The sequence below is a fragment of the Lactuca virosa genome, chromosome 5 (assembly GCF_052849685.1).
Source record: "Lactuca virosa cultivar CGN04683 chromosome 5, Lactuca_virosa_CGN04683_v6, whole genome shotgun sequence".
Taxonomy (NCBI): domain Eukaryota; kingdom Viridiplantae; phylum Streptophyta; class Magnoliopsida; order Asterales; family Asteraceae; genus Lactuca; species Lactuca virosa.
Window position 1 is genome coordinate 217,556,810 of NC_136430.1, and position 27,766 is coordinate 217,584,575.

Here is a 27,766-nt window from a genome sequence, read left to right on the forward strand (position 1 = left end):
CATTTCAGACGAGTAACAACATTTATTCAAATCTAACAATAACCCATTTTTAAGCAATAAAGAATAAACTCCTATCTTGGTAACAGGTGATGCTTTCTTATTCCCCATGATTAAGTTTATCTTCCCGTGCTCCACTGTCTCACTTCTTCTTAGGCCCTGTGAATCAGTACAAATGTGAATACCACAACCTGTATCAAGCACCCAAGAGTTAGTATGCAATGAGTTATTAGACAATATAGTGTAAATACTTGCATGGGTGGGTTTAACTTTCCCATCCTTTACATCCTGCAAGTATTTAGGGCAGCTTCGCTTCCAGTGCCCCTTTTCCTGGCAGTAGAAGAATTGTGCTTCCTTTGGGTTTGAAGAAGGAGGAATGGAACCTTTCTTGGTTCCACTTGAAGAGGAGCCATCAAGAGACGTTCCCTTGGTACCCTTCGAAGGGGTCTTTCTCTTCTTCCCCTTTCCCTGCCCAATTGCCAAGACAGGAGCAGTAGTAGGAGTAGGAGTAACAGTTGATTTACTTTTAAGGCCACTTTCAGCGGTCCTTAAAAGTCCTTGAAGCTTACTTAGTGTGACTTCCTCCTTGTTCATATGATAAGTCATACGAAACTGATCATAACTTGGAGGTAAGGAATGGAGAATGATGTCAATCGCCATGTCCTCAGGGAAGTCCACATTAAGCTTCAATAACCGGTCCACGAACCTTTGCATTTTCTGCAAGTGACCGGTGAGGGATTCTCCCTCTTTCATCCTAGCTGTTATCATGGAGGAAATGATTTCATACGTCTCCTAACGAGCACTCTGATGGTACCTATCCATTAGATCTTGGTGCATCTCAAAAGGGTAGAAATCTTCATAGGATTTCTGGAGTTCTGCTGTCATTGTGTCCAGCATGATGCAAGACACCTTAGTGGCATCTTTCTCATGGGTAGTGTACTCAGCAATCTCCTCAGGAGTAACAGTCGACTCATCGATAACCTTTAGCTCCTTATCGAGGGCATACTCTTTGCCCTCATAGCGAGTAATCATTCTGATGTTCCTAATCCATTCATTGAAATTGGAACCATCAAAAGTGACTTCCTCACACAAGTTCATTAGGGAAAAGGAGCCTGTAGGGTTTGAGCCAGTAACAGTGTTGGAAGACATCTGAAAAGAAAGAAAGACAAGTTTTATTAAATAAAGAGTCCTTAATAAGTCACCCAAATGAAACATTAAGGCTAGGACCCCACAAACTACTTATAGTTGGAAGAGGGATGTCGTAATCCAAGCTATAAAATATTTGAAGGTAGGTAAATGACGATTTACCAATTTCCACCACAAAAACGAAATAGATTATTAAGTTTTATTGGATTTGAAATTCCAAGATGTTTTGAGATACATTGAACTTTCAATGGCATGTTTGAATCTCGATTGTGCCCTCTCAAGTTTGTAAATGGGATGCCGAGGATCACAAACAAGGTGTGAATAACCATGCAAATTGACTTGGTACCCTTAACTTTTATCACCTAATCGATGTGCCGGTTAACCACACGCGCTCCACCGATCTATGATAAAATTAAGTTACCCTTTTCCACTCTTACTAGTCCTTGTTAGTGTGCCGGTTAACCACACGCGCTCCACTAACGACTTGGTAAGGTACAAAGTGTAATTTCATGGGTTAGCACCTATTTCACATTTTCCTAAAGTTACTAAGATTGGGAATTATTAAAGTCTAGTTACTTTATAATTTCATTATACTTTTAATGAGGATTTAAAGTCCTTGTCCTACCCGTTCGGCTAACGACCCTCCACCAGTCAAGGAAGCGGTGGGTGAGAGTGCACACCCATTAAGCTGTCATTTTATAGGCAACAACCTTATACCCCCCTTATAGACCGACTTCGTGAATGAGGCCTACTAACGGTAAGACTGACTTATTCTTATACATATCTATATATTTAAACTTTTAATATAATAATAGTATAAGGATTGATTTTAAACTTTTTAAAATCCTAAGGTTCAATTTGGAATTAGAGTGTTAGGGTGTAAGACTTTACAAATTCCAAAACTTGAGGGCAAGTATTGAAACTATTCAAGACTTTTCATTTCATAACTTATGAGTTTAATGGTCCATTAAAATGAAGACTCTTCATTTTATGTAACCTCTTATTCTTTAATGACACTTTTAAAGAAGTGACTTTTGGTTATCCATAACTTGAGGACAAGTTATGGACTCCATCATTAGCCATTAAGATCAAGAATCAAACTTACAAGCAAGTTACACATAATTCTTATGATCTTCTAAAACTCATAAGAATAAACATGCATATCAAACAATTTCAAGAATCATATTAACTCATATAAAACTTGAAATTTTGATATTAGCCATTGTAAATGGATTAGCATAAGCATTACACCATCTAAAACAAGTTTTAAAACACCAAAACAGTTTAGGGTAATGTTTCTAGTCCATTTCCAGCAGCAAAACTCGAAAAACTGCATTCAGGGGCTCCTACTCGTCGAGTTCAAGAACCTACTCGACGAGTAGGATGAATTATCACATGGACTCGTCGAGTCCCCCCATGGAATCGGCGAGTTCATGCAGCAGAAAGCGTTTTTTTGAGCTTTTTCAACAAGTTTACATCAAGTAACAAGAAAACAAGCCTAGGCTCTGATACCACTGTTGGGTTTTGAGCATTCTAACACTCCTATGGTGTATATGCAACCCTAGAAACCTTGGATCTATGTTTTCTCTAAAATACATGCAAATTTGATTTTCCAAGGTTTACTTCCTAACTAGCATGTTATGGGGAACTTGTAATACAAAACTCAAGTAGAATAACATACCTTTTAGTAGCTTGGATTACTTGATGACTTTGTGAGCCTAGCACCCCAAATGTGATGCCTCAAATGCTTCACACAACACCACAATACTTGGAATAACCTTGAGAGAAGTTCACTAATACCTCAAAATCCGCTAGCCCTCTTTGTTGCTTGTAGTAGTGCCGATTTTGCTAGATAAGGGGTCTTTATATATTTGTGACACAAGTAGGGTTACACCATGTAAACCCTAATTGCCATGGCTTTCCATATTCCATGATCCATGGGTTTGTAACCTCCATGGACTATCCATGGAGCACCTTATGGGTTTTAGCCCAATACATACAAACCATGGATCATTAGCCCACTATACAAGAATAGATTATTTACACAATCAACCCCATATATTTAATTAGTCTCTTTTTTATCACTTAATTAATTCCAGATTAATTTTTTGATCAATACTAATTAAATAATATTATTAATATATTAGTACTTATAATATATTAATAACCTTAAGTGTCCTTTCTCTCATTTTGGTCTATCAAAGTATTGCAATGTCATGCAACCCAAATGGACCATGCCAGGTCAGGTCAAGTACATACCAAATATAGTTATGGACTTAGACACTATATCCAACACTTTTTTCATAGATCTCCATATTTGTTCACCTTTTTCTTTTTCAATCAAGAATCTCTCCATTCTAACTTTCCAACTATCATACTCTTCCACAACCAGCAATGGGGATCTAGAAGGGCAACCCATTCTATTTGTGACTTGCATTGAATACATTTGTTGAGTTTGATTACGAGCAACCATTGTTGTGTGATATTTGAGAAAAAGTGGTATATAGAATAACTTCTTTCCTGAAACAAAAATGATTGAGATACCAAGGTAATCTCAACCAATTATAATTTGATCGTGTGGATTCAAAGGACAACCACTCTAGCTCTGATACCAATTATGAGTTCAAGATGCGTGATATCCAAGACATCTAGGACAAGGTTTGAGAACTCAAACCTTAATATAAACATGACAATCGAGGCTGGTAATATTTCTAGTCAATTATGGATAAATCAATCAAGCCTTGAAGATAACAAATAAACAAAGTATTCTAGATAATTAAAGTAGTAAGAAAAGTATGAATATGAACAAGAACAAATAGAATGAGTGAAAATGATTGACTGGATGATTCTTGATTTGATACTTAGAAAAGTGGTGAAAATACTTTCCCAATTACAAGGGGTGATGGTCCCATTTATACAAACATAGGACCAATCACATAAGGAGACACTTGTAATAAAAGCTAACTGCAGATCGACCACTTGACATATCGGTGTGGTTGACCTTTGTCTCCTACATGCGCTATAATACAATAATAAAAACTATATCAAGACAAAATAGTACAATCAACGAATCACTCTGTCTTCATACATCGGATTACAAAATACTTCGAAAAGGCCATCAACTTGGACGAAGTCATTATCTCAGATCACACTATTCTAAACAACATCAGAATAAATATTATCTCGGAATTGGGTAATTCGGATTACCAGAGGATCACTTGTTTTGAACTAACAGATGTGTCATATGTTTTGAGCATCATGAGATTGTATCAGAAATCGGCTCGACTAGATCGCTAGACAACTGTTAAAGAACATTTGGGGTATTGAAAGAAACCAAGGAATGGTTGCTTGTAGAGAACATGATTGAGAAGAGTCATAATGACATGAATTTTAGAGATAACTTTGAGTCATAATCTAAATGGACATTCATTTTGAATGGCAATGCGGTAACATGAAAGGTTTCATGTGGGAGATGGTGGTTGAGTCAGACTACATTAGTGTATATGAAGTATCCAAGGAGCGTACCTGGACTAGAAAATTTCATATTTGACCTTGGAATTGTTTTGAGTAATAACTTGACATTAGAAATATTTTGTGAAGGTTCTGTCATATTGACTAATGATCCTTAAGATCACATAGTGTCAATGCATAGAATGAGGAAATTTCATTACATCTAAGTTAGAGTTGAGGATGGAGACATGTTTTTAAAGTGAACATCCTTCGATGATTCATTCATAGTAGTGATGACCAAAGAAATCATGATATGCATGCAAAGGGCATTGGCACGAGAAATGATTAAAAGTTTTATTGTTAAGTCGTTTACCCCAAAACATTTATACAATCAATAAATTTGTAACTCTATGGTAATTAAATAATATGGATTTATTTATATTCAAAGTGTATGATACCATAGATAATTAGTTTATTATTGTGTTTCATTTTGCATGTTTCTTCCCGAGTAATTAATTTAACTCGAACTCCACAGTCAGTCATACTTTTGGGAGTAGGTGATGATTTAAGACTGTCATGGAGTATTAGTAGATTGTCCATAGTGATTGGACATGGCATAGAGATTGTTGATATACTCATCCGTGCTTAAATAGGTATTTTAAGTATTGGATAAACTTGTGCTTAGAGATTACTTCATGGATTCAATCATGAGTAATTCTAAGACGATAATATCTTCTATTCTTCTAAAGGGGATACATAAGTTATAATGTGCGAGTCCGTTGTACATTGGTATTACATAAACGCATCTATAACTTGATGTTATAAAAATGTAATTCCATGTATGGCATGATGAGTAAAGGTTATGATTATGTATTTGATGTTTATTCGGTCCTTTTTCCTTAACATGAAAAGTGATATCTTTGCGACCCTCGATGATTTGATGTTGACATTCATGTGTTAGTCCTAGCCCATACTAAGTTGATGTGTTTGATTTCTAGTCTGAATTTAGTCATCATAAATCGGAAATTGGGAAGCAGAATCTTGGAGTATGAGATTGATTTGTATCCATGTCTCATGTCTATACAATATATTGGAGAACGAAAGAATAGTTGATCACTTATCTTAGGGACAACGTTTGATTTGAATCGGAGTTCGACAATGGCTTTGGAAATCACAATTTACTTGTTATTCAATGTCTATATTAGCAGTTGTAGTTGATAACTTGTCCAAATAGGAGACTATTGGAATAAGTGTCCAAAGTCATAACTAAATTGTTCAAGGTTAAAGCTAAATTGATATAACTTTGTGGAATAAAAGTTAAGTCCTTTTTGGGTTGCCCTCAATAACTAGAAATAACTAAAAATGACTTTAGAAGAGATAAAATGATTTCTTAATTTATTATATGACTTCATAAATGAATTAGAAATAGTTGGAATTAATTAAAGGTGCAAGGGCTGAATTGTAATTGTTTAATAGTTAAACAAAAGAAACAATTCTAGAACCTCTTATAGGGTGGATGGTTTTGGGAGGTGTAGATGAGATTCTGTAAGCCTCATAATAGCTGATAAGGATAAGGAATTGAATAGATTAAATATGGATATTTGATTATTCAAATCAGTGCTTATCTTGGATATCCACTAGATATAAATATGACCCCTTAGGACATAAATTTCGTGGCTCTTACCTTACACAAGGCATAGAACAAATTTCTCTTGATCTCTCATCTCCCCTCTTAGTCTCTAGTGTTCTATGTTACTGGGTGTGAACCATTAGAGACAACCATACTTTTGGTGCTAGCTTTCTGGAACAGATATGTGGATTCAACAAGTGTTACATACAATTGTAATACTAAAGCTATGAAATTCTATCTAAGAATTTTGATTACATCATAGGGTTTATGATAGTTTCAATAGTATGTTGCCACAATGTGTAAAGGCATATATTTATAAGTTGCATGTGCCCATAATTAGATTTATGTGAAATTTCGATGTGCAATTAAGTTTAATGTAACCTAGAAAACCCAACAAATTCAACAAACATAAAAGGACTAAATTGAAATTTTATGTATCTAAGTAATATAGACACAAAAAAGAAAAAGTACTTATTCTTGATTTATAGATAATTAAAACTTGAAAATATATGTACATTAAGCCCTACCAATGCAGTGTCCTAACACAGAAAAATATGTGGTATGGATCTGTCTAGAGGATACCATAATGCAATCAAGAGGTGTTCTTGATTCTGAAAAAATTTCTATGTTCCCTTCATCTCCTTGAAAACTAAATTTCAAGAATATGTGGTGTATCCTCTTTCTAATGATTCCTTAAAGTATGTTAAAGACATCTAGACTACCCGAAGTCTCAGTGGACAAACAGCACACCCGATGGGTTATCAGCAACCCTGGAGACTACCCGAAGTCTCAGTACACAGTAACAAAAAGCAAGACCCAGCTAGTCAGCATACACACACACACACACACACATATATATATATATATATATATATATATATATATATGTTACCACACAAGCTCATACAAAAATGCAAGAGTCACAAAGACAGCTAGCATTCTACATACACAATCTAGTGGGTCGGCATTGGTGCCTTCGACCCACGAGCACAGTGAAGACTCACCTCAATTGGAAGATAGCAAATCTTGCACCCAAGTCTGTTGCACAATGGCTCCTCACACTGAACACAATCAATACCAACCCAATTTACATTCTTAAGGTCAAGCCCATAAATCATGCGGCCTAAAAATGGCCCAAACCCAAACTAGGACCACTAATCGCCCAATCCCAAAACAGAGAGTCCTAAGGCTAAATCTGTATTCTGTTTTCCTAAAGGGTAAATGACCATTTTACCCTTCCTATAGCTGATCCAACACCTCATAGCCCAAATCCCAAAAGGCCCAAGGCCCAAATGGAGCATCTCGGGAGTACACCCCGCATACTAAACTCGTACGCCCCTCGTACTGCTCACCGATGCGGAATGTACATGTCATGAAGCCTGGTCCATGCATTATGTTGAGAATACTCCTACGTACGCCCGACGTACTTGTCAGAGGGCCAAAACTCAAAATAAGCTCTTAATGGTTAAGGGAATAACTTCCAAACACAGATCTGACCCTTACGGGGTATCTTAAGTCATAAAGTTCCCGACTTTATGACTTTTCATGGCTTAATGAGCTCCAAACCATAATCTAAGCTTCCTAATCTTCATAAAAGGTCACCAACACTTGCATGGGAGGATATCTCCATATGATCCAAACTTTATGAGTTAATGACCTCAACAAGGGCCAAATATGAGGCTCAAAGGTTCTGGAGGACCAAAACACCATCATGGGACCAAAATATGATAAACTACCACCCAAAACCAGGTCTATACAAAGGAGCCATCAAGATTGTGACTTTATACCTCTAGAAGATGCAGGAAGGAAAACCAAGCCTGAATCTACTAGCCCCAAGCAATCCAACTCTCCTTCAAGAAGCTCCTTCTTCTTCAATGAGCACCAAAACACATGAAATCACACCAAGAACTCAAGAATCACTCTAATGCGGGCTAGGGTTTCGTATTTAGGGTTTAATGGGATGGAGGCTGAAGGTAAGAGGGTTTGGAGTTGAGTTATGGCCATTAAATAGGGTCCAAGACCCTAATTAGGGTTTGCACCTGACTGGAGTACGCCATACGTACTCCTGGTACGCCCAACATACTCCAAAGAGCGCCCGAGATCTTCCTGCCTAGTACGCCCAACGTACCCCCATGTACGCCCAACGTACTAGGAATAGCCCTAAAACTACCAAACTTTCGAAGGCCATAACTTCGTCGTTTTAAGTTCAATTTCGACGATCCATATATCCCCGGAAAAGTAAAAAGAAGCTCTACACTTCTATCACCTCACTCTTTCCTTAAAACATTTCAAAGTTAAATCTAAAATTCATAAAAGGCCCGAAAGGTCACTTTACAGATATACCCTTGGGCTCCAAAACACCACCCGAACTCACGGATCACCTAGTCTACATTAACCACACCCAAAGGGGTCTAAATCTCTTCTTCCCAAATCCCTAAGCATTATGATACTTGATCTTTGGGTCATGGCCCCGAATTATGAAAAACTCAAAACAAGGTGTTACAACTCTCCCCCACTTAAATTAGATTTCAACTTCGAAATCATTCCTTACTATCACCTCTGCTGAACCAAACGATCCTGACTGAACTCCCAGAATCACGAAGATTACTGGGAAAGTCACTTCACTCCGATAACCACCCACCCTTACTATTGTCAAACCCAAAATAGCGGAGCGGAAATCACAAGCCCTGACAAAGAATGAACCTCAACATTGCTTTAAGCCCATGAGTGCCCAACCGCTACGCCAGAAACGAAAAACCCTGATCGATGTATGACTCCTAGGAAGACAGAACCATTCCAAACCAATCCCAAAATTACTCAACTTCATAACTCAAACTGCACAAACCTATATGTCCTGAACAAATTTACAGCTACCCGAAACATATACACCCCGACCACATACCGGTACCAAAAAATCCTCATCGAAAACAAAATCAGCTCTAGACGCAAGAACTAAACAGGTACAGGTGGTCCTGGTCTATCCGCCAACACGGCCCCATCAGTCATTCACTCCCAATGAAGAACAACTCAACCAACCAATGCTCAAACGATCAACAAGTCCGCTTAACACTAGTGATGGCTACAAACCGAACCGAGCACTCACATCACATTTGGCCCCAACCCAGCCTATGATTTCCCAAGTATTACAAATGTTGAGGCCCACTCACAACCCCTCACCCAACCTTGTGATGATCTAAATCATCCTAGAGAATGCCACGAGCCAAGTCATAGACTTCCATCACTATTACCACCGCCTACCAACCTAGTGAATGCTATGGCTGCTCTGCAGTCTTATAACACTTCCCCAAACCGTATCCTAGCCTGGTGAATGTTACGGCTGCTTTGCAGTCTTACATCACTCCTACAACGCACACTAACTCGGTGAATGCTACAGCTGCTCTGCATTCTTACATCGCTCCTACAACCGCACACTAACCTGGTGAATGCTATGGTTGCTCCGCAGTTTTACATCACTCCTACAACTGTACACTAACCTGGTGAATGCTACGGCTGTGCTCTACAGTCTTACATCACATCCACAACCACACACTAATCTGGTGAACGCTATGGCTACTTTGCAGTTTTACATCACTCCCACAACTGCACACTAACCAAAAACACTATGAGTCAAAACCCCGCCTACCAGACTGTATCAGGTGTTCGGGTCGTGCTTCAGACCCCAAAGCCTTCATCATACAAGAACATACAGAGAGGTACTAATGCAACCCTCGACCTGCACCTAATCATGAATCCATATCATTTGCTCTGATGCTCATCACTGACCAAAGAACACTATTCATTTCTTACCCCTGAACCCTCCCACAACCAGAACTGGCTCTCTAGTTGACTTAGGATGATACCATGTTGACTGGCCTTCCCAGTTAGTCCTTAATCAAACAATATCTTATCTGCACCACCCGATTAGTCATTCAAGGCCTCGCCGACCAAACTGTAGCCTGCTCCACACTCCTAATCCTGACATATCTTGGATTATTCCCGACCTCAGGGAACCCTGGCACTTCCTCCAGATATACCGACCCAAAACTCTAACATGGGCACAAATTCAAAAGCGGCTCGTACTTGGAACTATCCTCAGCGGTCCCAAGTGACCATCCCTCACTTGGATTCATCTACATCCTGATAATCTCGTAATCATTGGATTACTGAGGCATCCCATACTCTCACTATTCAACCACTGCCATACTGAGCTTGCTAAACTAAGATCCCATGATCAAACTATATCGGGTGCTCACACCCCAAACCAGATGAAGCACTTTACTACTCTCGACAAGGATTTTCGTATCAAAAGTACCTTTCCTTGCCATAATTCCACATCCTTCTACAATCCTAACTGATGACAAGGAACCCAAAAGACCCATAATTGAAACAAATAGATACTCACTTCATTGCTCTACTTACTACCGAATCAAACCCGAGTCTACTATAGACTAATTCCACAATCCAGCTAATTAGTGCAATGTACCCAGAAGCCATGATACACCATAAACAGATAATGACGATAAACAGGAACATTCAACGATCCATGATGCACTGGTAACAACCTAACAATCCACTCTTCTACTGAACTAATCGATACATATACACATACCAAATTCTGGAGTTAACTGACAGACCAACAATAGAAACGATCTATACCCTGATCTGACGAATTCTTTAACAACCAACACTCGACCCGAGCAATTTAACCACCTCTTAACCAGTTCATCGGCATCCCCGAAAGGGACCACTGGCTACAACGAGCTCCCTGACCAACAACTTCATGCAGTGAAGACAACTCGGGAGTACGCCCCGCATACTAAACTCGTACGCCCCGCGTACTACTCACCAATACAGAATGTACAAGTCGTGAAGCCTGATCCATGCACTACGCTGAGCATACTCCTACGTACGCCCGACGTACTCGTCAGAGGGCCAAAACTCAAAATAATCTCTTAATGGTTAAGGGAATAACGTCCAAACACAGATCTGACCCTTAGGGGGTATCTTAAGTCATAAAGTTCCTGAATTTATGACTTTGCATGGCTTAATGAGGTCCAAACCATAATCTAAGCTTCCTAATCTTCATAAAAGATCACCAACACTTGCATGAGAGGATAAAAGTCCACAAGATCCAAACTTTATTACTTAATGACCTCAACAAGGACCAAATATGAGGCCCAAAGGTTTCGGAGTAGCTTCTACTCATAAGAACCACCATCATGGGACCAAAACATGATAAACTACCACCCAAAACAAGATCTATACAAAGGATCCATCAAGATTGAGACTTTATACTTCCAGAAGATGCATGAAGGAAAACCAAGCCTGGGTTTACAAGCTCCAAGCAATAAAACTCTCCTTCAAGAAGCTCCTTCTTCTTCAATGATCACCAAAACACATGAAATCACACCAAGAACTCAAGAATCACTCTAATGGGGCTAGGGTTTCATATTTAGGGTTTAATGGGATGGAAGCTAAAGGTAAGAGGGTTTGGAGTTAATTTAAGGCCATTAAATATGGTCCAAGACCCTAAATTAGGGTTTGCACCTAACTGGAGTACAACCTACATACTCCAAAGAGCACCCGCGATCCTCCTGCCTAGTACGCCCAACGTACTAGGCTTAGCCCTAAAACCATCACACTTCCAAAGGCCATAACTTCTTTGTTTTAAGTATGATTTCGACGATCCTTATATCCCCCGAAAGGTAATGAGAAACTCTACACTTCTATCAACTCACTCTTGCCTTAAAATGTTTTAAACTTAAATCCAAAATTCATAAAAGACCCGACCTGTCACTTTACAGATATACCCTTGGGCTCCAAAACACCACCCGAACTCTCGGATCACCTAATCTACATTAACCACACCCAAAGGGGTCTAAATCTGTCCTTCTCAAAGCCCGAAGGCTTGTGATACTTGATATTCAGTTCACGACATTTAATTATGAAACGACTTGAAACAGGGTGTTACATATCGGTCGTAGAAACCGAAAATTAACTGCCTAAAAAACTTTCATTTCAGTTATTACGAATTAATAAATTAATTAATAATTTACAATTTAATTTTGTAATTAATAGTTGAAAAATATTTTAATTACTCAAGAAGAGCACAAAGGCCAATATCATATCTTTGACAATTAAGTATTATGTAATCAAAGTCTAATTCATGCTTAATTAGGCTGATCCGGTCACATACAACAAGCTTATCAATCATAGCCCAATTATTTATCCATATTGACAATCTACTAGAACTTAGGCTTATAAGGAAGAGCTTTTTCCTTGTTGCTTCCACTGTGGGCAGTGTTGTAAAACTCGCCGAGTTGTCCGATTACTCCTCCGAGTACTCGCTACTCGGCCCCTTACCGAGGCGAGTTACAGAATCCCGAGTACTACCCGATCGGTCCCTTACTAAACTGAGTAGTGTTGTAAAACACGGTCAAATCGGTGATTAATATGTATAATATACTTAATGATTTATTATTTAACACACACATGTGATTATTACTACATATATATCTTAAATTTTCAGTAATTATTCACGAAGTGAGACCATTATATGTTTTTTAGCTTCTATGTATTCACATATATCTAATTTTGTTATATATTTCAATCAACTTATGATTTTAACTTATAATTTTGACATATATAATTTCCCTAAAAATATTTTTCCATGAATTACCGAATCCGAGTACTCCCTGAGTACTCCCGAGTACTCGCTACTCGGTAGTCGGCCGAACAGGTACCGAGTAACGAGTTCTACAACCTTGACCATGGGACAAGTCCCACAATGCTATATTTCAGGCTATCTGGTATGGAGGCAAAAGCACACGTAGAAATCCGATGTGGAAGGGGTTTCCACTACTGAACACTGCCCCAAAGTCTAGTAGGTGTCATATGGAGTGAGGGTGGTTATGAATCTTCTCTCTCTCTCTCTCTCTAGTGAACACCATTTCCACGACCCTTGTGAAATGCTTGTGGTTTGATGATGAGGTGGATTGCATTTCACACGTGAGGATACCTATTGCCTCATATACAGAGTTCCAACACAAGTAACACTACCGAGGATTGCTGTAGGGAATTCAGGAAACACATCAAACATCTACATGATCGCCAATCAACATTAGATTACTCATCTCCTAGCATCGTCTGAAAACTCATTGCATTCTCGCTGAAAATAATGGATCAAGTCGAAATATAATGTTCTCATTGGCATGATCATATCTATATTTCAAATTCACTAAGAAATAATTAAACTCAACCTATCTACTTTCAGGACAACTGTCGGAAAGATAACTTGCAGAAACACAACACCTCCCTTAGAGATTCGTCAAAAAAAAAAAATCCATGAGCATAACCATTGAACGATATCTTTTTGGACATGTTGAAAATTATCCTAGATGTTTCCACCTTCATTTGAATTGTCCTAACTCACGCAGATAAAAAAAAACAAATGCGCCATACCTGAAAAATCATGTATAATCACAAATAACCACAACACACACATTCTCTCTATCTCTCTCTCAACTTAACAGAAAACAAACCACAGAGCCCATTCAATTGTTTAAAAGTTACTTAATTCATCCTTGTAATGTTACAATTTAACCCTTTCTCTTATGTAAAAAGTTATAAATTTATCTTTTTACATTTTTAATTTCTAACTTATACATTTTTAAAATTTTCACTTGTAAGCTTATTTTTTGTAAATATATTATCAAAACTTTATATTTAACAAGTTGTATTGTTAAAAAGATATCATTAATACTTTGAAATCAATAATAGTATTGCATCTTCTACTCTAATAAATGAAGGTTTTTTTTGTCACATGTCACATTCTCATTCAATTTGTCAAATGTCATTTTATGGTTATTTTGAATTAATTTCTTTTCCACATTTTATGGGTTATTCTATCTTAATAAATTCCAAATAATACTTTAATATAATAATTACAATAAATCTACTCTAATAAATGAAAGTTTTTTTTTGTCACATGTCACATTCTCATTCAATTTGTCAAATATCATTTTATGCTTATTTTGAATTAATTTCTTTTCCACATGTCATTTTATGGATTATTCTATTTTAATAAATTCCACATAATACTTTAGTATAATAATTACAATAAATGTTGTAATAAATGAATATCAATTTTATTAATGGACTTACCTTTTTATTTCAAAATTTCCAAATTAAACCTCATTAGTTATTTTGTTTATTTATTTAAATTTAAAAGATAAAAAAATCAATTTTAATAATTCATTATTTTTCTTATTTTTCTTATAAATCCAAAGTTCTTAAATATTTAGACATTTATATTTAATCATTTTTAATTAACTCATGTAATGCATTAGTCTTACACCTAGTATTATTATAATTATATAATACAAGAAATAAACACATAATTTACATTGCATTGATAATATTCATAAATAAAACTCATTCAATTAGGAATAGATTAGGATAATGAGATAATGTTTTCAAAAACGATTTGAATGGTATTTTTACTATTAAAATTCCGATTCGGTTCCGTTTTTTAACCCGGTTTTATAGAACCTGACCGGTGTTAGAACCGATACCAATTTTTTTAAAAGTGAAGAACCAATAGTCAAGTGTTATTACTAAATTCGGTCCGATTCCGACGGTTCTAAAGTTCATCCCTACTTTTTTTTTTATCAATTTTTGGACATGCTTTAAAGAGTCGAAAATTTTATTTTAGTTTAATTATTTAAAAAAAATTGTCTCATGGAGTTGATATTTGATTTTATTTGACTATTTGTTTTAACTTGTTTGCTATTCGCTTTAACCGTTAAAACAACAAACCGAATAAAAAGAAACAAATCAAACCGAATCTTATTTGGTTTTGGTTACTGTTAATTTAAAATTGTTAAAAAACCGATTAACTCGAACCGTTTAATATCCCTATCAACACTATGTGTCGTGTTATAAATATACATGTTTTTAACATTGTTACAAGAAAACACCAATTTACACAAAACATTTTTCACTTGTAAGACACGAATTTGTTTGTACGTGTTACACGTCTTACATGTAGACACCAATTTGTTTCGAGTAGACAACACAAATCTCATATCATATTCGTATGTGTACCAAATTACAGGATCTACTTACACAGAGAACTAGTCCAATATCCTATGCTTTCATTTGTTTTACTTTTCATAATTTAGGGAAAAGGAGGGACTGGTCCTTATATCGTAACTCCTAACAAAAACCAAGCAGTCAGTCAAGCCTTCAAAACAAGAAAGTAGATCAATGGGTGCTTGTAGCCCACCAATTTCCCATCTTCTTCCCAACCCCAACAAAACCCTAATCACTGTCAACAAAAAGAAGCCCTTGTTCATCATCGTTTCCTCATCTTCGAAGCCCCAATTAACAATACAAAGGAGACAATTACTGTTGCTTTCTCTTCCAATTTCAATCACAACGATTCAGCTGAGTTGCTGTTCGGGTTCAGCTGTTGCAGCGTCTATTTTCGACCCGGTTACGGATGCCGAGAGAGCTGCGAGCTCGGAGGTATCCCGGAGAGTAGCGGAAGCGGTGGAGCTTCTTGAGAAAGGGAGGGAATTTCAGGCCCAGGGTGATTATGTCCAAGCTCTCAAATACTTTACACAGGTATATAATAATTCTTTCACTTTAGTAAAATAAAATCAAAGATGCATTTATAAATGCAAAAAATTGAAATTACAATGTTATAATTGGGTATAATTCACAGAAGAAGTATAATGCAAAAAACTGAAAGTATAATTCAGTTCTAGAATGAAATGAAAGTAGGATGCTATAATATACAAGTAGATAAATAAGTGAATTTGGATTGGGAACTTTATTTCTTTCAGAGAACAAAAGTAGGAAGTGTTTAATTTTTTTGGAAAATAGCGAGTAACTTCAATGGTAATTGTTGTCATATGTGTGACTTCACATGTTGTAATTAGTAGCTATTGGTGTTGGTCTACAAGATTTGATATTCTAGTAAGGGTATTTTTGGTATTTGACAAATAGTTAAAGAATTACATTAAACATTTGTCAAAGTCAAACTTGTAATTTAAATGGAATTGGATTTAGAAGGGTTGTTTAGGAATGTACCAAATAATCAAATCATTTTCAATAAATTATGTGTCAAACCAAATGTTTTAATTTCTTTGACTATATAGAGTGCTTTGATGCTGTTTTATGTCGATAATATTTGTTTCGTTTTTCTTAAATTGAAGTGTATTGTTGTTATCTGAATAGTAATGAGACATTTTCATTTAACAAAATATGAGATTAGATTTCTTTGTATTATTGTAAACAACAAATAAACTTAGTACACTTGCTTTAACCTTACAAACCATATGAAGGGTATTTTAGACATTTAACAAAACCATGTGTTTGAGACAATTTTAATTTCCTAATTCTCAGGTTGTAAGAGAATACAAAGACTTTGCTCTTTCAGAGTATGCAAGAGTTGGTAGAGCCTTAGCCTTATATGAAGTTGGGGACAAAAACGAAGCAATTGCAGAAATGGAGGATGTTTCCATTTCTTTAAAAGGAAGTCCGGGTAATAAATCAAAATCTAAATTATCACTGTGTGTGTGTGTATTAGTGTGTGTATTAATATTCCGTATCTATGTTTTTTGATTACAGAAGTACATGCGGCTCTAGCAGCAGCATTATACTCTGATAAGCATGCACCTGTGCTTGCTGAAAACCAGTGCACAATAGCAACTCTTCTTGATCCAAAATATACGGATCTTGGATATGTAAAAGATACAAAGCATTGGCCTCCAAGTTTGGTTCAATCTTTACAAGATTTTATTACATTATCTTAGGATGATACACACACTACAATATAATATATTATAGTATTTTATTCGATACAAGAACATGAAAGCATACAAAAATATACGTGTATATGTCCTTGTTTTGTGCAATATACTATTTCATATATTAGAGCTAGGAATGAACATGATTGAATAGGTTGTTCTGTGTTGCACCCAAAAAAGTGGGACCCGGATGGGCTCTCAATGGCTCATATGTACAAAAGACGTTAATGCCCTCGTCATCCTCATCGTTATTATTAGCCATTTAGCCCTAGAAAGTTTGTCTGGTTGTGTTTGATTAACAAATGCAACATAGAAAGAGTATATAGGACTATTATTATTTATTAATGATGAGGATGTGGAGGGCATAAACGTCTTTTGCACAGATGAGAAATCGAGAGCGAGTAAAATTTTTCAGTTTTTGTCCATTGACATGGGTTCCAGTTTCAGTCTCATTCATTAAATTTCAATCACTTTTTATTTGCAAAGTTCGAATTCTATAACATGAAAAGAAAGTAAAGAAGTGCATTTTTAACCTTTACATTCCAGTATGTGTCTATAACTGAAGGAAATATCCGTTGTTATTATTCATCTATTTTTTAAAATTCTGTGATTAGGTAATTTGTAATTTGGTTAGATCTCAGTTAGTAGATCATAGTAAACCTTTGGCTTTTTGTATTCTGCCTTGCACAATGCCTGCAAAGACCATTTTAAATAAGTTTTTTAGGTATTAAATACACAATTATGATATAATATGATTAATATCTCTACAGAGTATGCCAACAAACCTCCATTGCATAGGCTATCTGTATCAACATATCTTCAGACCAATGTTTTCCAATAAATTGAATGCCAATGGGCAATCCAAGTTTGTCATATCCAATCTATCATAAACTTTTAAATGTCAGATATATGCAAAAAAAAATAGCAATGTACTTTTATTTATTTGTTTATTATATCATTCCATTTCCATTTGTTCATATAACCAATTGTACTTTTTTTAAGGCATTTTATCTACAAAACATGTTAATAAGAACAAAATTGAAAGTAGGGTGCTATAATAAAGTGGGAAAAGTGAAAGTATGTTGTTATATTTTGTATTAAAAGAATGAAAGTATGCTGCTAATTCTTGTATAGCATACCGGCACAGTGACAGCTGGAAGTCCTAGAAAGTTTCCAGCTATAGAATATCGAACGAGTGAAGCTGAGAGAAAGAGTGGATTATGTTAAAACTAAAAACAAATATGAAAAATCAAAAAAAAAATAATAATAATAATTAAAAATACCTCCATTAACATAGTCGAGTTCACCGGTTTTCTTAACATCATCCTTTATTTCATATGCTGTTATGCTATCAAGAACAATAAAGAAATAATTTTCAAACGTTACAAATAGTCAAATACAATGATTATATTATACAAACAGAACAGAACAGATTGTACTGTATTTGACATTCATTGGATTGGGATTGTGACTAATGTTGATGGAACAAAAGTGGTAGTTGTTTTGTCCCACCCAAAAACATGGAATAAGGTGTGACTGGGACTTGCTATCGTGCAAAAGGCGTAAATGCCCTTCTTATCCTCATCATCGAAACTTGCCCTAAAAAAAATTTCTATTTTTTTTTGGTAGACGGATTGAAGGAAAGAGATTATACCCGACTGTAGGTGTAACGATGACATCAGCCATACCAAATATCTTTTCATGAATCTTAATTTGACGATTCCTGCATTAAAAAGTATCAAAGAAAACTTTTTTTTATTTTAATTTTCTAGAAATACATGATAGGAATGTATATGGGAAGAACTTTTTAAAAATTTGCCTTCATTTAATGAAAAAAATGGGATCATTGAAAGGTTGATCAACAAAATAGTATACCTTATGCGTTGTGCTTGTAAGTAATCCCTACTACTGAAAGCTCCGTATACAGAAAGTGCTACTCTTACATCCGAGCCTGATTCTGACTTATCACTGATTTCAAATTCCATTTATAATTTCAGCATTTGGTACATTTTGTATTTAGATATATAGATAATTTAATTATGTGTGTATTTTAATTTTTAAGTACGTACAATTTTTCCAAATAATGAGCAAAAGAAGCTGCACATTCTGAACCTATAGTTACATAATGTGCCAAACGCATCGCCTCTATATCTGGTATTGTCACTTCCACAGTCTTAAACAAAAGAAAAAGAAGAGATATAGTCAACTACTATAATAGAAAGGGCTAACTGCAAGAAATAACAATGTACTTTCATATAACATTGTACTTTGAATAATCTACCCAATTATAACATCATCAACTTTTTCTTATTCCAGCTGTGAAACTTGCTTTGTATTTAAATTCCATTGCTATAATTCGATATAATTTTTTCAAAATACAATTGTGTAATAGGAATAAATAAAAGTAGGATTATATAATAAGCACATCACTTACACTACATTGCTATTTCAGTATTTCTTGCATTTAACCCTAATATAAATAACATGTTTTGTATTTAAATGATGTTGCTATAATTCGGTATATTTTTCAAAATACAATGTTGTAATATAAGAAATTGAAGTTGGATGATATTTTAAACAAACCAATTAAAGTACATTGTTATTTCTTGCATTTAACCCTAATATAAATAAACTGTTGTGTATTCCTAATCCTATTTCTTGTACATGTTTAGCGAATAATTGATTTTAATACCTGCCATCCGTAGCATTTATAGAGATTATCCAGAGCAGTTAAACAACATATTCTGATGTCATCACTGCAATCATTAAACCACTGGCATATAAAAAAGCAGAAAAACCGATGTTAAAAGCACAATTTATACAAAAGAATAACGTTAAAAAAAAAAATTAATGGTGTATGATTAAGAACCTCTTTAGATTTTGCAAGCTTGATACCAGACATCTGGTTAGAAGGCTTTAGCATGGGGAGGTATAGTTTAGGCTGCTGATTCTGAGAAGAGAAAAGAAATATTCTTAATTTAATCTGTTAGGACAAACTTTCTAGGGCTATTTTCGATGACGAGGATGTTGAGGGCATTCATGTCTTTTTGCACAAGCAAAAGATTGAGAGCGGGAGAAAGTCACTCTCCCACCTTTTTTGGGTGGGATGTAAAATTACAATTTTTTCCGATTCACATCAGTTTCGGTCTCAGTCCAATGCAGGCTAAACACAGTACAAAGTCTGTTTGCAGTACCATAGTTGGTTGTTGTGCTTCAGCTCCTCCGCTCACTGCAGCATAACTGAAAACAGTGAAAGTGGTGTGTAAGTTACAACAGCAAAAAGCTCAAATTCTATGAATTTATTATATCTATTATGTTGTGGTGTTGGGTGTTGTTTCTTTTTTACTTAATGAGGACACGGCTTAATTTGTAAGCTATATATATACTTGTTTCTTTTTGACTTAATATAGAAAGAACGACTTGGTATCAAAGGTCAGGAAAATGAGTCTTTCCCCATTAAGTCCTAACCTCTCAAAAATTTCCCTCATTTAATTGTCTTCCTATTTTTAAAAATATGCTTTCATATTTTGAAATATGTTTTAGACGTCATTTATTAAGATGTGAAGTACTGACACGATCAACGAATCCTCAACTGTGCCCGCTAGTATCCCGACCATTCCAACTGTCCAGTTCCAAGGAATAACCCTAGAAAAGAAAAGATTACGATTATTAATTAAGAAATTAAGAGGAAAAAAAAATCAAATTAGGCTAATCATCCTAAGGTTTTTACAAGATTTACAAGATTTAGGCAAAAAGTTATGCTTTTCAGAAATAGCATGAATTTTACAGGTATCATTTGCGAGATGGCTAATGCTCTATGAAATTGGCAATATAGACTGCAAAATGGGCCTGATGGGCCCATAAGTGTCACCCATATATAAGGCGTTTTATATTCATTTTCCTTTATGTTTTTGGTAAAATCTATCTCAATTTAGCACTTCATATTCTAGCAATATCAAACTATATATTTTCTATGATAATGCTCTTCGAAGATTTCTACCATTAAAAAAAAAAAAACCTTTTTTCAACAAAAAAAACCTATGATTTCTACATGCACGCAATAATTTCACACGTCAAACCTTCAGATCCAAAATTCTCTGCCAATTTTTTTAACTGTTGTTGTTGTTGTTATTATTATTATTATTATTATTATTATTTTTACAGGTCAAAACTACAATATAAATCCTTTTTTGTTGTGAAAATGATCTTTGAAGATTTCTATCACAAAAAAATCCAGAAAAATGTTTTCTTTAGCAGTTTTAAAGGTCATGAATTTCGCAAGTTAGATATGCGCAATTCTTTAAATTTATTTTATTTTATTTTATTTTGTTTTTTCATTCTCGCAGGTAATACATGTGAAAAAAAAATTAAAAATTTCTTTTTTGTTCAAAGCAACGTACTTTGGTGATTTCGCAGATAATCTCGCAGGTGAGATCTACGAAATTGGTATTTATTTTCGGAAAACCCTTAACTTTTGTGTAAATCTTGGGAAAAAATGATTATGAAATTTAGTCTAATTTGTTTTATTTTTCTCATTAATTAATTACTTAATTTATTAATTAAATTAATCAAGTTTTTGATATGAGGCTCCTTAGATATGAAATACCAACCCAGAGTATGGTATGCGGCCAAAAGATGGTTTTAAACCAACAACACCACAGAGAGCAGCAGGCATTCTCACAGATCCTACACAAGGAAATCAAATCTTATAAAATTGATCAACAAATCATCTCTTGTGTGATAAATGTCTGATACATTATACATTATACATATCATATGTATCAGACTTATCGGTATTGCTGTGTACTGATACAATATGTATCATGCACAAATACATTATTTTATTTACCTCCCCCATCAACGCCAAGGGCTACAGGGCATAGACCTGCACAAACAACAGCAGCAGATCCACTAGATGAACCACCAGATATTCTTTTCGGATCATATGGATTCCGGGTTGTTCTGCATTACTCAGAATGAAAAAAAATACATTAGGAGTTCATAATTTTTATCTTTAAAAATTTTAGGATTTTTTTTTTTTTTTTTGTTGTACCCGTAATGTGGGTTGATCCCACTGGTTCCTGCCCCGAGCTCATGCATATTTGTTTTTCCCACAAGAATGGCACCACATGATCTGAGTCGCTTAACACAACAAGCATCTTCTTTGCAAGGTCTTACCTTATGCAACCACTTTGAACCCCCTGTAATTATTACAGTAATAATAAAAATAGCATAAATACTCACTAAAAGGAGAAGATATTTTTATCATCGAAAAAGGGCATTTCGGTCTTTTGCACAGAGGAGAGATCAACTAGTCCTTATTTGCATCTTTTGCACAAAAGGATTCCACCTTTTTCTTTTTTTTTTTTTTTTTTTGGAAGATGATAAGACTGGGACTCCATCTATTTCTAGGGTTACATTTGATGATGGGACTCCATCTACGTCTTTACACATCTGTCCCACCTTTTTGGGTGGTCATGTCCTCATCCTAGATAATCTTTCTAGGACTATTTTCAATTATGAGGATGACAAGGGCAAGTATGTTTTATTTTTTTGCATAATTTTTGTCCCATTATTGACATCGGTCAAAATCCAATACATGTCAAACACAGTACAAATTTACCTGTTGTTGGATATGGCATACAATCTATTTCGTCTTTAACAGCAATCGGGACTCCATCTAGTATTGAAATCGGTTCACCTGTATACATCAACAATAAACTTGAATTAGATCAACTTCTCATTTACTCGGATTTATGATACCTTTTTCTATCTAAATTCGTAAAGTAAATTGTAGTTTTTGTTCCATTGACATCAGTAACCAACATAACATGTTTAGCAATCTAACAATTAATTACCTCTCTCATACCGAAGAGTTGACTCAGTAGCTTGCTTTAGAATATCACGAGATTCATAATTAATGAAAAATGACATATCCGTCCCTGGAGCGGAAGATTGCATGACTGCTGATACCAACCGCTCTGCAACCTAAAACAAATAAATAATGTAACAAGTTTTGAAAAAAAAAAAAAAAAAAGGTCAAATGTTGGTCAACTTTAGTTATAAGAATTTCCATAATAATACCATGAGTGGCGTTATTTTTTGTGATTTATATGCTCTTGAATAATCCATTATTGTCCAACGGTGAAAATTTTCATCCAAACTTTTGTCTAAAGACTGTAAACATTCCTTAGCCTGTTGAACTTGTTCTGCTGGAGACAAACCCGAGTCTATGCATTTTGATTCTTCACATTGTTTAATATCTGCATTAAGAAGTATTTGTTTATAGGGTTCTAAATGCAAATTATAGCAATGTGCTTTTATATATTTGTGTATTATAGCATCAAAGTGTCATTTTTTTTCTTATTAGAGCATTGTATTTCCAAAAAAATTTCTTACCAAGGCGTTGCAGTTTGAAAATCGACCAAATTATAGCATTACACTTTCAAAAAAAAAAAGTTATTACAACTGTGAGATTGTTTTTAAAAGTATAATGTTGTAATAGGCAAAATGAAAGTAGGATGTTATAATAAAGAAACGCATGGAAGATTTGAATTTATAAAATCGTAAGGTTAGATGATGGTATGAAATATGAAGCTGACCTTCATAAGGCTGAAAAGGAACATATAAAGGTGATTCAGATTCATCCAATATTGCAAATGAAACAAGCTGCAGAAAACGAAGTGTAACTTTAAATGAGCACGGGTCATATTGACTTTAAAATATAAGTCATTTCAATTATTTTGTTACCATAAAATATTAAAAGAATGGTACATATTAGTTTGTTGTATTTACTTTAAGTATTGTCTATGATTATATAAAATTATTTGTTGTTTTAAGCTTGTTCCATGGATCAGAGGCTGTTACTCTTGGAACAAAAAGATTATATCAATATTTGAAAAAAAAAATGACGATCTAAAGGTGGAAATATGATTTAAATAAGAGAAAAAACTAAATTTAGTCTAATTTTCTAATCGTTTACTAAAAATTAGCCAAAAAAATTAACACATGGCTCAAATAGCCACTAAATTTGCAGGTCGATGTTATTGCCTTATTGGGCTGTGATTTCAGCTTATGGGCCGATCTCATGAGCCCATAGTAAGTATTTAAGGTTGTAAAAAAAGCTATTATTATTTTTACATTTTCATTGAGTCAAGCAAAAATTCTTCTACCCCAATAGTGTTTATGTAACGGTGTATAATGTTTATGAAACCATCTAAAGACAAAGTTTAATCTAGATGATTTCCTTTTAAATTGTCTTTTTTTCTCATTTAATAATGATGATAATAACAAGTTAGGATGTTACTTGCAACAAGAATTATGGAGACAAGATTTAAATAATTTGATTCTTGTTATTATCAAAGGTGGTGACATTGGTCTTTCCAATACGAAAATCACATTTTAATGTCTTTCACTTATCTTTTTCATATTGAAATGTTTTTATAAATTAAAGTTTCCATAAATAGAAAGATAGACCATAAAATCAGTAGAAAAACAGGCCAAAAATATGACTTTGAGACCACCCAATTCAGGAATTATGATGTTATGAGATTTGTCTGTAAATGCTGTGGACCCACTCTTACGTAGGAATAAGATGCACCAACGTCAGTTTGTTACACTCTTCTTCACTCTATTTATCATTTTTTTATATATTATTTCACTTTATTTTTAAAAAGGTTAATTGCAAAAAGTACAACATATTTACATCAATTTTTTTAAGGGATTCATATAATATAGCTTTTAACTATTCAACAAAATTAACAAAATATCATTTTTTTTATCATTCTATGTAAATTAATTAACAATATAGATCAAACAAACCTACCATATATATTAAAACTTTATGATAACAACGTAAAAGGTCTTGAGCTTTTTCTTTCATCAGTATTTTAGGTTTATACGTTTATTTATGACCATTTCCATACACTTAGACTAAAATAAATACTTAATGATGATTTTAAAAATATATATTGAAAACTAAAAATATATCAAAACATATATCAAATCACTCTTATTTTGACAGTCAAACCACTCTTATTTAATTATGAAGAAAAAAGATTTTTCTTAAATCAAACATTCTATTTTACAAAAAGGCTAAAAGAAGAAAATATAAATGGTTAGATGTGAGAAACACTCATTGCGTAGTTTAATTAATGTCGGTTAAGTGTTGTTAAGTGTTAACACGTCATTTATTTTAATAATAAAAAATGTTGTGTACGAGTTCCTTTAATTATATATCTAAAAATATACTCTAATAACAAAAAATTGAAATTATTTATAAATCAAAACAAATAAAAACTATTTATTACATTCTATTTATATACCAATAATAGAAAATATCAAATTATCAATATTTTAATTTCGCTCCCAATTTTTTTTCTTAGGTCCATCCAACCATTGTATATTACTAGGTGGTCTACTTTAAAGAAATACCAACTTTTATTCATAGATTTCATATCAATTAATCAATATTTACGCTAGAAACTGGGTGGAAATTCTCGTAGATATCTATAATTACTAGACACGATTATTAATTACAAAACAGATTAAAAAAAAAAATCGAGTAACAATTCCATTGATCGAAGTCTGATAATCATGGTTTTAAGGAGATCGAGTCGAATTTGTGAATCTATAAGGAAAAAAAATCCAAAATTAAAACCTGAAATCATACCTTCTGAATTCGATTGTTCTTCTTCAGGAAATACAGCAATACATCGCCGATGATCTTCATCTCCAGAAACCAAACGAATATCCTCGCAACAGTTCCAGCCATTCGAGGAGCTACAATCAACGTAAAGTTAAGCTTATCAATCTATACATACACATTATTGTGTAATTTTACACACGAATTGTGTGTTTAATTATACATGATGAAATCTATATATACATACACATATATGTATCTTAGTATCTAGAGAGAGAGTAGAGAGAGAAATAAGAGAGAGATGAACTAAGGTGACCTTTGACATCGGCATAGAGGTAGACTTCATCGCTGTGAGAGCTGAGATCGATTTCATTGACAGGTTTGTAAACGACGCCGTTATCCTTCAGAAACCCCATTTTCGTTGCTGGATTTCGATAGAGATTGTTGAGAAGAAGAAGACTTTGTAACTTGAGGCTTCAAATAAATTGTATATTTATAGTATCGGTGAGTGTGTTTTTTGTAATTTTGTGCATGCACATGCCAAATAATATTACGTTTTCTTATTTATTAAATAAGTATTTATACAATCATATAATTATATCTTTGTATAGCATATTGATTATTCAACCATACTTTTTAAGTTGTTACATACAGTTATCAATTAATGTATATATAAATAATAAATTGGTAAATGACCAACTTTTTTGTATAATAAATGGAAAACAAGTCCTTAAATTGTTTTTATTGCAATTAAGCTGATGATTTTTGCAACGGTTTGTAATTATGTCCCAAAAACCAACAACAATGGTTTTTTTACCCGGTAAACCTCAAATTTTGGGTTTTTACCTTAAAACGATCACCAATGGAATATGTGTGCGTTTTCACAAATATGATCAAAGTTTGGGGTTTGGACTAACTATTATTTAATATTTTTTATTGGACTAACTAAGTGCATAAATTTGTACGTGACTAATTTAAATTTTTATTATATTTATGAAAAAACAATTGTATTCGGTTGGTGACGGGTTACCAGGATAAAAACCCAAAAATGACCGGTTTATTGGGGTAAAAACCCAAAATTGTAATCAGTTATTGGTTTTTGGGACTTAGTTGTAAACAATTGTCGGTTTTTAGGACTTTATTCTAAACATTTGTCAGCTTTTTGGGCATAACTGCAAGAAAAAAATGTATAAGGACTTAATCGATTACGAGGTCAAAATGCACGAACTTTCCTGAAGTCTATAATAAAATTTCAAGATATAAAAACATTATTCTAAATAGTTAAAAATATATTTAGATATATTTTAATGAGGTCTGTTGGGATCCTAAGGGGTGACAGAGTCGACGCTTGGGTTGGGAATGGGTTGAAGCGATACTGGCGGTTCCGCCGGGTTGTGAATCCTTGATCAGCGGTTCCAGCGGGATGCAGTCTTTAATCGATTGCAGTGGGTTTGTGAACCCGTCTCTCTTTTCTCTTCTTACGTTGAATCGAATGATGGATCATCTTGGAGGAAAAACCTAACCAGCTTGGAGGAGAAGCCACTACTATTGACGTCGGTGACTCAAATTTTGTAATGTCGTAGATTTTCTAGGGTTATGCACTTGGGCTAAATCTATTGAGCTCAAATATTATTTTGTTTTGGTCTACTAAATCTTATAATACATAAAAAAGATAATAGATGTTAATAAAAATAAATAAAAAAAAATGTGAAAACACAAAATATGTTGTGGGCTTCTATATTTTTTTGTATTATTATTTTTGTTTTATAAGTTTACAAAAATAAAAATGAATACACAATTCACTCATTTGTTTTAAATTAGCAAAACTTTAACTTTAAAGAAAAAACTGCTATTTTTTATTTTATTTTATATTTTCTAATTTAATTAAATAAAAAATAATGATGTGGTAAGTGGGTTGAGTGAGTTGAGAAAGATAGAGTTTCCATATGTTGTGGATTGAAAAATATGGAAGAGAGAGGAAAGAGAAAATGTTGATGTGACAGTGGGTTGAGTGGGATGAGAATAATATTCCTTCAATTTTATTTATTAAACTAACCATTTCTTTTGTTTAACGTTAAGTTATGA

At 34.1% G+C, this 27,766-nt stretch overlaps 2 protein-coding genes across 2 annotated transcripts; one reads left to right on the top strand and one right to left on the bottom strand.

Annotated features, from left to right (window-relative positions):
• The first annotated feature begins 15,325 nt into the window (after positions 1-15,325).
• On the top strand, positions 15,326-17,170 carry LOC145117087 (uncharacterized). The gene is made up of 3 exons (XM_079053391.1): positions 15,326-15,850; positions 16,634-16,772; positions 16,859-17,170. Exons 1-3 carry the CDS (start codon positions 15,491-15,493, stop codon positions 17,041-17,043), a joined length of 684 nt encoding a protein of 227 aa, XP_078909517.1. The 5' UTR covers positions 15,326-15,490; the 3' UTR covers positions 17,044-17,170.
• An 82-nt stretch (positions 17,171-17,252) lies between these two features.
• Positions 17,253-26,128, bottom strand: LOC145117086 (fatty acid amide hydrolase-like). The gene is made up of 20 exons (XM_079053390.1): positions 25,998-26,128; positions 25,709-25,818; positions 23,640-23,706; positions 23,122-23,300; positions 22,896-23,025; positions 22,661-22,738; positions 22,091-22,238; positions 21,887-21,999; positions 21,648-21,723; positions 20,611-20,682; positions 20,232-20,277; positions 19,907-19,987; positions 19,730-19,810; positions 19,107-19,210; positions 18,913-19,005; positions 18,692-18,760; positions 18,321-18,385; positions 18,177-18,238; positions 17,823-17,918; positions 17,253-17,730 (listed from the first exon to the last, which is right to left on the bottom strand). Exons 1-20 carry the CDS (start codon positions 26,095-26,097, stop codon positions 17,668-17,670), a joined length of 1,833 nt encoding a protein of 610 aa, XP_078909516.1. The 5' UTR covers positions 26,098-26,128; the 3' UTR covers positions 17,253-17,667.
• Between the last annotated feature and the right edge of the window lie 1,638 nt (positions 26,129-27,766).